The sequence below is a fragment of the Simochromis diagramma genome, unplaced genomic scaffold, assembly GCF_900408965.1.
Source record: "Simochromis diagramma unplaced genomic scaffold, fSimDia1.1 OVJJ01000361.1, whole genome shotgun sequence".
NCBI lineage: Eukaryota > Metazoa > Chordata > Actinopteri > Cichliformes > Cichlidae > Simochromis > Simochromis diagramma.
Window position 1 is genome coordinate 17,266,622 of NW_024386860.1, and position 13,657 is coordinate 17,280,278.

General features: G+C 42.4%; 1 protein-coding gene across 1 annotated transcript in view; it reads right to left on the reverse strand.

The window, feature by feature from the left end:
• LOC120732944 (gamma-aminobutyric acid type B receptor subunit 1-like) overlaps positions 1-13,657 on the reverse strand; it is a 78,877-nt gene that overhangs the window by 45,618 nt on the left and 19,602 nt on the right. Inside the window, exons 3-6 of the mRNA XM_040030870.1 lie at positions 5,731-5,901; positions 5,009-5,110; positions 4,653-4,718; positions 4,284-4,475 (exon numbers count right to left, since the gene is read on the reverse strand). Coding sequence (XP_039886804.1) covers positions 4,284-4,475; positions 4,653-4,718; positions 5,009-5,110; positions 5,731-5,901 — 531 coding nt within the window. The remainder of the gene's footprint in view (positions 1-4,283; positions 4,476-4,652; positions 4,719-5,008; positions 5,111-5,730; positions 5,902-13,657) is intronic.

Below are 13,657 nucleotides of genomic sequence, written 5' to 3' on the forward strand. Positions count from 1 at the left end.
AACCAGCTGTCCCCTCCTGCTCAGGAGGGGAGGAGTCACAGAGAAACTCAGAGCTCGCTGAAGAAACCAGGCAAGCCGATGAGGTTCACAGAGTCAGTTACCATGGTAACCGACTTAAAGTTTAACTTAGCTCTCTTTCTGGAACAGAAACCCCGGAGCTTCATCTCAGGGTTAAAAAACTGAATCTTCATGAAACCTGCTCTCTGGAACAGAGCCCTTAACGAAGGATCAAAAATAAAGCGACTTCAAAAGAAACTAAATTCCACCCGACTCCACGTAATTAAGCAACTGCAACTCGGAAGAGATTCATAGTGGGAAAGTAACATTTTTATTTATTTAAAGTTATTGTACAAAGAAAAAAGAAAATCTCCATCCTCATATTCATTTACGTGCCCTGTTAGTCGTCTCATCTAACCTTTGGTGAGGAAGCTGATCGTTAACTGTATCACACATATCTGTCACATCTCTTTCTTTGGTTGCGGTTGATCCCCAGGCATCTTTATTGCTTTGCTACACTCTTACAGTAATCTTAAGACAGGCCAACTTTTTCCTTTTCTCACAAGCATTTGAGTTTAGAACTCATTTTGTGATTAAACACCAATCAAAATTATCTCCCGCTGAAAGCCTGGATACACGCGCAATGGGAAATTATTGCTACCATTCATCATTGTGTCTCTGTGGATTCTTTGAGGCCAATTAGGCCTACACACACTCCAATTCACTTGTGTCAAATTCGTCTAATTGAAATTCCACCTTGGCATTTGGCATTTAAATCTGCCACTGCCTTCTGAAAACTAGCTGACAATGTGCTTTGCAGACCCTGCAGTATTGGCATAGTAGTTTAATCTGAGTGCTCTATCTAAGAGTGCTATGCCAATTTCAAACTTAGAAATTGAATTTGAATAGACGGACAGGGAGCAGGAGTTCTGGCTGTAATTCTTATCGCCCGTTGAGCAGCACTCGTCAACAGCTAAAGCAGCAGGTAGTGGCAGGTGCTGTATGAATATAAACAACAGCTGCTGATGAAGTGCAAGGGAAGGAGGGAGGGATGAGGGGAGGGTGGTGGTGAGAAAAGGCAGGACGAGGAAATGGTAAAGGAGAGATGGGTAAACAAGAAGAATGACGGGATGATCCACGGCAGACCGGCAGAGTCGGAGAAGGTCGAAGAAAAAAGGGAAAAGGGAGAGAAGAAGAGACGGCGTAAGAGGATTAGAGCAGGTAAACAGAGGGGAGCGACTGCACCTGAGAAGCTAAATGAGCGTTGGACAAAAATGAGAAAAAGCGAGCTGCTGATAATTTAAATGCATAAACTCCCAGGCATTCTCAGCAGTTTAGCAAACACATTATCGATTCAGGTCATGCAAAGTTCACTGAAGCTATGACTTTATTGTTCTTAACATGCCAGCCGTTCCTGAAATAACTCGTGCCTCACGAGGATCCAGATATATAAGATCTGAAACCTGGCAACAGTGAATGAATGACGGCTCAGAATACACATCAACAGGACAGGAGGAAGTCATCACAGCTGTTTATTTACAAGCGATCGCCTGAAGCTGCGGTGCGAGCAAATTAAATTACATTTAAAGCAATTAAAAAAAGAGCCAAAAATGCTTTAATCGCTTTAATTTCATTAATAAAATACTTTTTGTAATTACTCTCTGCATATTTTAACTAAAACGTGAATGTTTTCAGATGAGTGCAGCTGCTGTTTTAACTTCCAATATTTCTTCTAATCTTTCCCGTTTTTCCTCAGGAAGCTTCGCCTTTTCCCGGGCCACCTCTTAATGACTTTCCCGGTTGACTCACAGCAGCATTACAGGAAAATGACATTACATCACACTAAGTCCTGGCCATAGACCAACTTCAGTTAACATTGCTTAAACACCATGCCCTGGATTTTTGGACATTAAGTCACGCTGGTTGTGTTCAAATTGTGTTGACAGGTGTGAACTATATTTAAACAGACGAGGTGCCTTTAAAGAGCACTAAGTGCGTCTCCGGGTAAAGATTTCAGGTGTGGTTCGAGAGAGAATATACTAAATTTGATTATATTATGCATACACTGTTAATTCAAGGAAAGAGACAGACTCCAATTAGTAGAACAGAGCACAAACCGACTGATATCAGTACCACTTGTTTGGTCCTTTTCATTTTTTAAAAGTCTTTTTCTCCATTGAGTTTTATTGACACAGTGATGGAGGGAAGGAACGGCTCCCTTTTAACAGGAAGAGACCTCCAGGCTCAGCGAGGAGCAGCCATCTGCTGCGACTGGTGGTGGTGGGGTGAGGGGAAGAGAAGAGAGAAAAGAGGAGCATACAGAGACCACAAACAACTAGCAGCTCTTTTAGGCTGTTTTCTATATATATTTTTTATAAAAATGAGACGTTAACAGCATTTCAAAATTATAAAATGCAATGCTGTAGGCCAGCAGAGGGAACATTTAGGCCAGCAAGAACAACTGTGGTGATATAGTTGTAATGATGGCATTTGTGACCCAGCGATTTCCAGTAGAGTCAGTTTGGAAATACTTTGGGAACAGGGCAACCTTAAACTGTGACCAATGAACGGAGAAGTGGGCAACGCGTCATGCACTGCGAGTTTCTGATGATTGTTTGTCACAATGGCAAAAAGACTTTCATTATTGCGTGCCGTTCAAAGCAGAACTTGTTGAGGCTTAGACTGCCCATTTATCTCGCACCATGTAGGTATGTGGACCTCACTCACAAATGTAAAGTCAGGTGAAAGATGTGGTTATGTGCAAACTGGGGAGGTCACAAAATGGTATGAAGGTATTGAACTGAGGAAAAAAAGAAGGAAAAATGAATGTGCCTGGACTTTTTTAGGGCGCTTCACATCAGGCGCACATCTGTACTGTACACGTGAGTTAACCCTCCCACATGCGCTGTTTGCCGTGGCCGTGTACACTTACATCATTATCCCCACTTTAATACACAGTCTGCAACAAATCCTCCAGCTACAGCTCCTCCAGCTAACTTTAAGATGAAATATTACTTGATGTTAGCGGTGGTTTTGTTTTAGAGCCCAGACAAAAAGAACATTCTGCACACTCGTCTGTCTTAAAACCTCAGCTGTCGTGCCAGGAAGCAGATGCGAGTGTCGAGATCTGTCTGCACGCACAGATTTCCGAGGAGACGGGCGTGGCACGAGTGAAGTGACGCTCCCTCGTGTTATGTTTTCAACAGTTCTACATTCCCCGATTTTTGGTACAGCTGGTTTTGACACCTGGTGCGTACTGCACCCATCTGATCTGGACCACGTCTCGCAAATTCAAAGGAGCAGAGCATCCTGAATCTGCCTTATGGGTGTAGGAAAGGAAAAGAGATTAAAAATAAAAATCTTTCCTTTTCTATTACATTTTTATGCAGGTTTGCCAACTCACAGTTCTGGCACTTTTGACTTCACTCTTACACTCTCTCACGCTGCCCAAACAAACACGCCAAGTAATATTAAGCCTCAAAGCGCCCTTCCAGCTTCCAGCTGTTTGACTTCATTAAATACCTGCACGTTTCCAAAGCATCGGAGTTGTGCAGATTTACACACATTTGTGCGCATGGCACAACAGCGCTAACTTCATTAAATATTCATAACTATGAATTAGGCCTTTTCCCAACACAGACGGGATTTGTGAGGACCTTACGCTTAATCACAATCTACTTTTCTGGAACTCATGCAGGTGAGTTGTCACACAGTTAGAGTTAAGGTTTTACAATTCAATAATCTGTTACAGCAACTGCACCAAGGTCACGTCCCGAACTCCATCAGAGCTGTCGGGAGCCGTCTCCTGACAGCTGTTACTATCTATAGCTGAATCGCTGCTATATCTGGCATTTGCCACAAACCACAAAGCTGGAAAATTGGCTGGAAATTTATCAAGTTTCAATACTTTAAATATGAATATTGAAACATTTCAAAGAAGTTGGTGGCAGCCAAGAAGTATAAATCTGTGTTTTTGCTAATCAACAAAAGCACAGGCGAGGCTGATGGGAATGTCATTAGTTTGTAGACATGAACCAAAGCATTGTATGTGTTACCGGCTCCCCAAAGTGCTGGACAAAGAACAGGTGAGCTCTATTTAATGTCATTACAAGCTCATTAAACACCATCGTTCGATCAAATTGCCTTAATTACTTTGAATTGCGATGTTTTCTCTGTAATCCAGTTACCAACACTCATTATTTGTCGATCAAGCTACACATGTTTTCCCTGATTAATACAACTAATCTCTTTAATGCATTAAATAGAGGAGCGATTTGCATTCCCACCATGTTGGAGACTCCACGGACAGTTTCAGGATTCAGCATGACGATCTCGGTGGTCACGTGACCCTCCACGGCCTCCGTCATGTTCTCCACTGTGCAGTTGATGGCCGGGTCTTTGATCTTAAACCAGTTGTCTGCGTACCAGCCTATCAGGAACCACACATGCTTCTTCCCGTAGAGCTTCTCCTTGAACACCTGCAGCACAGAAGGATGAAGAGAAAGATAAATTATTCCCAGTTGAGCGTGTTGTATCGCTGCCAAACAAGGACGTTCATTCAGACATTCAAAGAGCCCATTACAGAGCTCAATTTCTTCTAATAGCCAGTCAGGTTGGGCGTTTGGGGATCAATTGAGCAGGGAAAAGGTACCAACCTCACAAAACACCTTCCGTGCTTCGGTCTCATAAAAGAGCCCCACGATGATCCGAGCATCCTGGCGCTGCATCAAATCATAACAAAACATTGCTTAGTTACATCAGCAGCAACAATAGAACTTCAGTAGTGCAGTCTGATGTGGCAGCACAATGTGCCAAAGTCTTGCCGCTTCACAGGATGGCACATGCTGCTGTTCGGGAGCTGCTAATTAGCATGGCGCATTAATTTCCTCTATCAAATCGCCTCTATGCTAATGGCATCGTGTGCAGCTGTGAGCCAGAGGAGAAAGGAGAGGGGGAGAGGAGGGGGGGAGCGAGACGACCAGCAGCTGAGGTGAATTTTTAATCAAAGCACCTTGAGGTTCTTGACAGCGACAGCCGGGTCGGTGAGGAAACTCTGGCGAACGCTGATCTCGATGCCTGCCTCCTTCACCCTCTGCTCCAGATCATCCAGAGTCTGCCACATGAAAGGGAAGGACAGACGAAGATAGACAGGGAGGGGGGAGGAAGAGGAGGTTAGAGAGGCGGCCGAACAGAGAGATGAAGAGAGAAGGCAGGTTGAGATTACACAGAAAGACAAAAGAAATGCAGCTAAGTCCAGAGGGGGGGAAATAAATAAATCTGAAGTGTACATGAGAAACACCAAGAGAGGGATGGAGACTGTGGGCATGTATGATAAATAAAAACAAGACAGCATGGGAGAGAATAGATTTTTTGACAAAGACATGACTGGAAAGAAGAAGAATGCGAGAAGCGGGAGGAAAGGAAGAGCGAGCAGAATCATTAACCTCCATTACAGGAACCAACCCAAGTGACGCTGGTATCGATCGCTATGGCTAGGAGAGTGTCCTGCCAGATCAATATTTCTCACAAGCAATACTCCAACAAATTACTTTAAAAAAAATCCTCCATCAATCGCCAGGAGAGATTGCTTAAAGGTGTATAGCTTGGCCTGCTCATAAACAAACATTCAGGGGCTGGCAAGCAAGCAGCCAGGCTCAGGCCATAAAGCCAGGAGTGAGCAAGCAAGAAGAGAGAGCTGAAGACAAAAGAGTGATGAAGATTAAAGGTACTGACGGAAGTGAAGACTTCAGTGGTCTGCTGAATGGTGGCGATACGAGTCCACTTCCACTTCTTGAAGAGCTGCACCCTGGTGGGGTTGTGAAGGGTGGCTGACGGGTGCGTGCGGAAGAATGTCGGGAAACGCTGGCGGTTGGACAGGGCTGGTGAGCTGGAGCCATAGGAGAGCTGCGAAAACAAAAGAAGCAAAGTTAATGAGGAAGGAGCGGACGCTGTAGACGTTCAGGTGTAGCACCTCCTCGCTGGTGGCCATACTTTAAAGGCTCAGCGTTAGTATTTTGGCCTTTGTGATGCTTGTTTTTTTGAGCAGGCAACGACTACACAAGCACAAAAGAGTGCTAACAAGTTTAGGCTGCTAGTTTGGGTTGTCAGTGTAAGTCACAGACTTAATGCAGATGATAACCGAGTGATAAAAACCAGCAGGTCATGTTATTGTTCAGCTAATCCCATCAAAATGCTTCCAAAGGCACCAAGAGCACAAAGATAATTGAGAGGGCTTGTTGCAAGACAGAAAACAGAAAAGGCACTTAAAGAAATATATACTATATATATGGAAATTCTGAACATGCCGGTACGCTGTGTGAAATGTAGATAAAAATATAAATAAAATATAATAAACCCTGTACTCGCTATAGAACATGATCTATGAAAGGGTATGGATAGATCCCAAAAACCATTCTGTAGATTTTTAGGGCTATAAAGTTTCGCATTTTAACGCTGGAGTCTGTACGAATTGTTGACAGCCTCAAGGGGCCATTAGACGAACTGCAGATTTTGACACGTCTGAAAGCTGGCTTTCGTTTTCCAGCCCTGGAAATTGGCGTTTGTGGAAAAAGAGAAAAAGTAATCTATTTTGAAGGTTCACCCAGTAAATAGATGTTCCTGTCCAAAGTTGTCTTTGATGGGCCGGAAAAGAAGGCCATTAAAAAGAAAGAAAACCAAAAACAAATTCCCTACTCCCATTTTCTCCTTTTCTTACACACCCCCTCACTTCTTTAGGCTTTCCTATGGCTTATTAGATGTTGATGAACTCCATAATTTCATTTAAAACAAACGAACCACAAAAAACACACTAAATCACTCTTGCAGGGTTCTCCGTGCATCAAGTGCCATGAAACCAAGATTGCCGACGCCACGATTACAGACATACATTTAAAAATAATCAAATTATTCTAGTCTCAAAGCAATATGGACCTATATAATAAGCGTTCTCAGCCATAATACCTCGAAAAAGGCAGCAGGGAAAATGGTTGTTAGAAAATGTCAGTAGAAGCAGAAGAAAACCGTTCCTCTATCAATTAGTCTCACAGTGACAAGTCGAAATAAAATCCTCGACAGGCCTTCTTTAAAATGAGGAACCTGCAGTTTAGGGAGCCATTAAAGACACGAGCTGCCTCTCCTACTCTCAGCTCTCATCTCGGCCCCATTACCTATAGCTGTGAGATGTTCTCCACTGGGAGCGAGAGGGGGCTCGATGACTGATGTCAAATGTCATGTGCGATGTGGACTCTCCACAATAACAAATTCCTGTGGGGAAAGGCACGTAGACGAAGGCATCAATACGAAGGAGGAGAAACTTTACAGGAAGTGACAGCTGATCTGGGAGCGGTGGCGAAGGATCTGAAGAAAACCACGGGAGCTTTGAAGGATGACACATGCTCAGGTATAAATGTGATGGGTAACATACATACATGAGAATAAGCAACCATTGAGATGGAAGTTTAATGACAGCCACATATGTTTATTTTTTAAAGAATTTTTTAAAGAATGAATCCCTATGAGCAGCACTTTGGCAACAGTGGGAAGGAAAAACTCCCTTTTAACAGGAAGAAACCTCCGGCAGAACCAGGCTCAGGGAGGGGCGGGGCCATCTGCCGTGACCGGTTGGGGTGAGAGAATATGGTTGGCCATAAACTATACTGTCAACATGAAGCAACAAAACAGGCAATGAACTGATCGTGCCTATCACTCAAAATAATGATCCGTACTTCAACTTCCTGTTCATGGCACAAAATGCTCTTTCATTACACTGAAACTAGTTTCTCTTGTGCCAATCCCAAATAAGGAAGCAAACTTGTATCAGTCCAGTGAACAGAAGAGTAAAAACCGCATCAACATTCATGTTCAGCATGAAGAATACTTCATGTCCTTTATTTAACCAGGAAGATCCCATTGAGATTAAAAACCTCTTTTTCAAGGGAGACCTGGCCAAGATAGGCAGCAGCAGATGTCTCACAGTTACAGAAATTACTCAAACACAGGCAGCAACAACACACATGCAACAATAAGTGAAAGAATACAAATAAAATCAAAAATAAAATTCAATAAAATTCAAATAAAAAAGTCAGTTAAAATGACAATCAATCTAATTGAAACAGTTACATGTTATGGACTTGGCCTCAAGGATTCGTAGTTTAGATTTAAAAGCACTTAATGAAATGAATTCAGTCATTTTCCTTCTGCAGTTTGTTCCAGGCCGAGGGTGCTAAATGGACAAAAGCTCTTTTACCAAGTTCAGTTCGGGCAAATGGAACAGAAAGCGACAAGTAGCCATGCGGACGAAGAGAATACCGACCAGCATGTTTCAAACATACTGAGGTTTGTAATATTTCCTACTGTAGGTTCCTTTAGCTACGAGACTGAAGTGTTGATGGTTTTTGGAGCCATACATAACCATATCTGGAGTAGATGGTGTAGCTGTATCCATAAACTGGTGAAATTGTTTGGTATAAGCTTTCAGCTACAGCTGCTGGTGTGGTCAACTTTAAGCTTGGATGAACATTGCAAGGAAAATTCAGGAGATCACCAAAGTCGTTATAAGCCTTCCTCTCTTTGTCACCCACAAATCCAATCTCACAGTATGACTGGGGAATAAATCGGGGAATAATTATGGCCGTGATGACCAATCCTCTGCAACAAGCCTGAATAATCACTCAAAATAATGATCCTTAAGTATCCTTCAATTCAGCCTCCTGTTCATCAGTGAACTTTCACATGTCTGTTAAATGGCGAGAAGTGAATGCAAAAGTCATTTGAGGCCTAGTGGTTGTTTGACGTGTTGCTGTTGAAATTGTGATTTTTTTCATGCAGTTATCACGCATCAAGGGAGATTCATTCAACCGAGGGCAGAGGGCCCCGTCTCAGAGGTTGATATCACAAACCAATGGGAAAAAATTCCAGACACGAATATCACTACACTTAGAAACAAAAAAAGTTCCTTATTTTATTCTCTTGTCCCTGGAGGTGTTGCAAACATAGTCTTACATTTGTGGAAACTTGCCTTAAATCTCTAGTGAAACTGACTTTAGCCCTTGATATCGACCCGGAGGCTGGCGGTCTGTGTAGAGGCACAGGCAGGACTCGGGTTACGAGACTAAAACGTAACCAGTCATATAAAATTGTATAAAATTTGGTATAACCAAACAAATTATAATGAAAAGAACTGTAAGGAAAACATCCATTTAAAGACCAGATTCAAATGCCACTCCTTCAGGTTTCTGACACTTGGCTTGTTTAACATGTGGTTAAAATCCAACCCTAACTATATCTCTGACTGGTTTGCTAGTGATCCAATGCATGCTAAATAGTAAAAAACTGTCAAAATTAGGTACAGAATTTATTTATATTATATATTATTATCATATTTATTCATACATTTGGAAATTGACTGATATTTATGTAGCTCTTCTACTCAAATCTACCTCTGTATACCTGGACCTCCAGCCAACTCAAACATGGATTGATTTGCATTGTTAGAGGAAAAACTGAGCAAAAGCTCAGCTTCTAACACTGTGACACCATTACAGAAAACACATACACATTAAAAGCTGTCAGATATATTAAATCTTCTTAACTGAACTTAAATAACCAGTAAAACCTTAAAATCTACAAGAGAAATGAATCGTTTTTCTTTGGTCAAACACAGGCCTTCTCCTGACCTTACATGGTAAATGGCCTGTATTTGTATAGCGCTTTACTTAGTCCCTAAGGACCCCAAAGTGCTTTACACTACATTCAGTCATTCACACACACATTCACACACTGGTGATGGCAGTGTGTCTGGTTTTTTTTACACCTTTTTACATCTTTAAAAAAGAAAGCTAACTGAGCGCCACTGTGGGAGTCAGCATATGATCGACGGCTGGACAGGTTACGTGTCTGTTCAGAGATTGTTGTGTTGTGTTGATCTTCTTAAACCCGTTTTTAATCATAGATTGTTGTCCATGCATGTCTGATATGAGTGCTACAGGATCTGTGCTGTTGTATGGTGAACTGTGGATGAAATAATGGCACAGTTGTTCCTTTACTGCTTGGAAACGTTTTTGGCCCTCAAATAACTACACATAGAGATCTTGTTGTACATTAATGAGCCCCAGTTAAGACTTTGTGAAGACTGTACCTGTCTATGAATTGACTTGTACTGCACCCCTACCCCTGAGGGTGTAGATGTAGATGAGGGACATAAAATAAAGTGGAAAGTTTGTTAATTTGGGTCAACAGAGCGTTTAATGTCATCAACTCAAACACTTAGAAAACCTGAAGTGTTTTCAGCTTGTTTTTGAAGGGGCTTCATTAGCACAGTGCCTGCAAGAGTGTAATAATTTAACTGAGGTCAAACCTAAGCTACACTCAACACTGGCAACACTCAAATAACTCTTCACCAGACATGAAAACAGTGACACGAGTGAAATGCAAAAGCTGCTGTGGCAGAAATAGACCCACGCAGCAGCACGCAGAGACAAGCAGAGTTCCACATCGAAGCTCCTCCAGAACCACAACAATATCTCTCAATTCTCACATCGACAGCTCTCTCGTAGCCTTGTAGCAGATCATTGCCCGTCTGTGGCTTACAGTGCTTTTAGAAAGGAAGATAGGGGAACAAATGAACACTGTGCTAAAAGGAGCTGATGGAGAGACCCTCCTTGATCAGTGTCCAAAAACAGAGGTTGCGTTTGCCTCCCCAGCACTGTGATGAAGCTGTTTGACATGCGAGGAGGTTCCTGCAGGCAGAACGCATCCAGAAATAATTGAGTGTGGCGGTTAGGTGGTTGTGCCAGTGGTGGCGTGTAGTAAAGAGAGACAGATCCCTTTGTGTGCAGGGAGAATCGACTGCTCGAGTTGAGGGATTGAGGCGGAAATGAAGAGTGGGAGAGAGCCACAGAGAAAGCTAGAGAATGAAAGGAGGAAGGAAGGAAGGAAGGAAAAAACTGGGGTTGTAATAGAGCAGCCCAGCTCCAGGCAGAGACAGACAAAGAAAGGAGAGAGGCGAAGAGTCAGAAAGTGGAAAAGAGTCTTTAACGACAAGGAAAAAAAGGGTGGCAAACTGAGAAAGCCCAGAAACGAGAAAGAGGGGCAGATGCCAACCGCTAGAACTGATTGTTCTCGATGACTAATCTCTGGATGAAACTTCAATTATGGGACAAAGCTAATAAGCAGAGCGCCGTGAGTGACAGAGAGGCAGATCAAGAGAAGAAAGAATGAGATAAACAAAATAAACTGAGTGATGAAGGCATAAAAAGCTGAAATGCTTTCAACAAAATCACAGCAGCAGAAGACAGCAACGGATCCCTCACTCTTTTAAAGATCTGGGTTGTGTTTAATACTTGTCATAAATACTGTACGTATATTATGATGCTGTATTGAGGCCAATAAATATTCTTTGTCGTAGACAGCAGCGCAGCTGTCAGTCTTGTAAAGTCTCAACACTAATTAAAGATCCTTTCTGAAGTCTTTTAAAACTGCGTTTGCAGTGTTCAGCTGCACAAAGCAGAGAGATAAATGGCAGCATTGTCAAGGATTTTATCAGCTTACAGCCCTCTCCATGCTACGCAGAACCAAAGTTCACCACAGAGACAAAGGAACATGGGACAGCATTGTCTTTTTAGCCTGTTTGTTTGGCATCTGGCTCTCGTTCTCTGCAGACAAACTGCTGTAACAGAGCCCCTTTTGTTTGCTTCTGCGCGCCGCGCTGTTAATTTTGCTAATAAAACAACTGGAATGGGATTTTTTCCAGGATTGAAAAAGGAAGCCAACACAAAAAATGGCAAACATGCAGTTCGTCACATGACCACTTGAGGCTGGTCCCAAAAGCAAATCAGTCTCCACAGACTCACACATTTTAAAGCCAGATTTTAGCATTTTGGCTAATACCATGTTTATAGTTTCGTAGCAAGAACCTGCATGGATGCAACACAAACACACACATATCTGCTAATTAGTGCCCAGTAACAGAATAGTAAAATATTTGAATCAAGAGCGAAACACGCCTTTCTTGTACAGGCTGCACCATAAAGCAAGTCTTAACATTAGTCGGATAATTCCATTAAAATGCTTCAAAAGGCACCAACAGCACAAAAACAGTCAAAAGGTCCAGTTCAGTGCTTTCAATTAGTGGAGGTGAGGCAGAGCAGAGAGCTATCAGCTGCAGCTGCTTGTCTTGGCTACCTGTCAAAGCTGCTATTCCCCTGCCTTCAAGTTTTAATACAATGGGTGAGCTATAAAATAAATTCAGTCTCTGTGTAGTTGTCACAAAGTTTAGGTCTAAGGATTCAAACTTTTTTGTACCAGGCTCTAAAAATGCGACATATTTGGCCATTTTAACATGAGAGTTTGGGAACTGACTCGTTTACAGTAAGTGACTCTACATTGACTTAATGTTTTAGCCCGAGATGTTCCTGCTTGGTGTGAGCTGATGACTTAGCAGCCCCCTGTCTGCTCATGTTTACAGCCTGGTATGATCCAATGCAATCCTTTAGAACAGTCCTATGGAGGGTGAGTCTAAATATAATCATTCATAGCTCCAAAAAAGAAATGCTGAAACTTTGAAACTGGGCTTCACAGCGCTAAATTTAGTGTTGGCTTACAGAATAACACGACTGATTTGGCTATTTAAGAATTTTCTAGATTTTACCATTTTAGCTAAACGTGTGGGATCGCTATTTGCTGTAGTTCTGTGATCAGGGAAATGTAAGGTACAGGTGTGAAGGCCAAAACATCCAACAGCATATTTGACAGATGAAGCTCTTCGATGCTGAGCAGCTCCTTTACATCTTCACACCTTGCTGTTGCTAAAACCTTTTTCCAAACTTCTGCAGGCTGGCAGTGGACACAGTTACTGTTTACAGCAGTTGCTTTAGCTAACCATCTACAAACCTCTTTCAAATATAAGCCGATTCATTATTTGCCGGAGATGCTGACACAGTGCAAAGCAAGTTGGCATGTTACTAAATATTTTTGGCATATATCAATACATTTCGGAAAAAGGTACACCATTAAAAGTACGCCAAATCAGCTCTTCAGAGTTCCTTTTTGCAAAGTGATAAAGAAATCCTTTAAATCAACGTTCACTCTAACAGGAAAGAGATTCAGGAAACTTAAATGACCAGTTCAGAAATGTTTTGTGCACAAACATGTTATTGCAGAGAACATAGGTAAAGGCTCACAGGACGTATCGCCACAGAGTCCTAAACAGCAGATAAACACGCCTCAGATTTAGGATAAAGCAGCAATCGATATCAGAGAGACGACTCTCAGAGGACACTGGATTGGTTTAAAAAAAACATTAAGGGAACGCGTTGAAAACACATCAGATATTAAAAAGAAAATCGAAATCACGGATATCTATACTGGACTGGGTAATGCGTGAGGAGCGGAACGTTGCCATCGGTTTCCGAAGCATAAAATGAAAATGATCAACCTACCCAGCACCCACTGCACATTCTACATCTTACATGGATATGCCACCCTTGGCTCCCACTGACCCACCACCAAACAGGTCATGCTGAACAATGTTACAGGCAGCATAGCGTTCTCCACAGCTTCTCCAGATCCTTTCACGTCTGTCGCGTGTGCTCAGGCTGAACTTGCTCTAATCTGTGAAAAGCACCAATGATGGATTTCAATCAATGGTGAAGACAGAGGACGT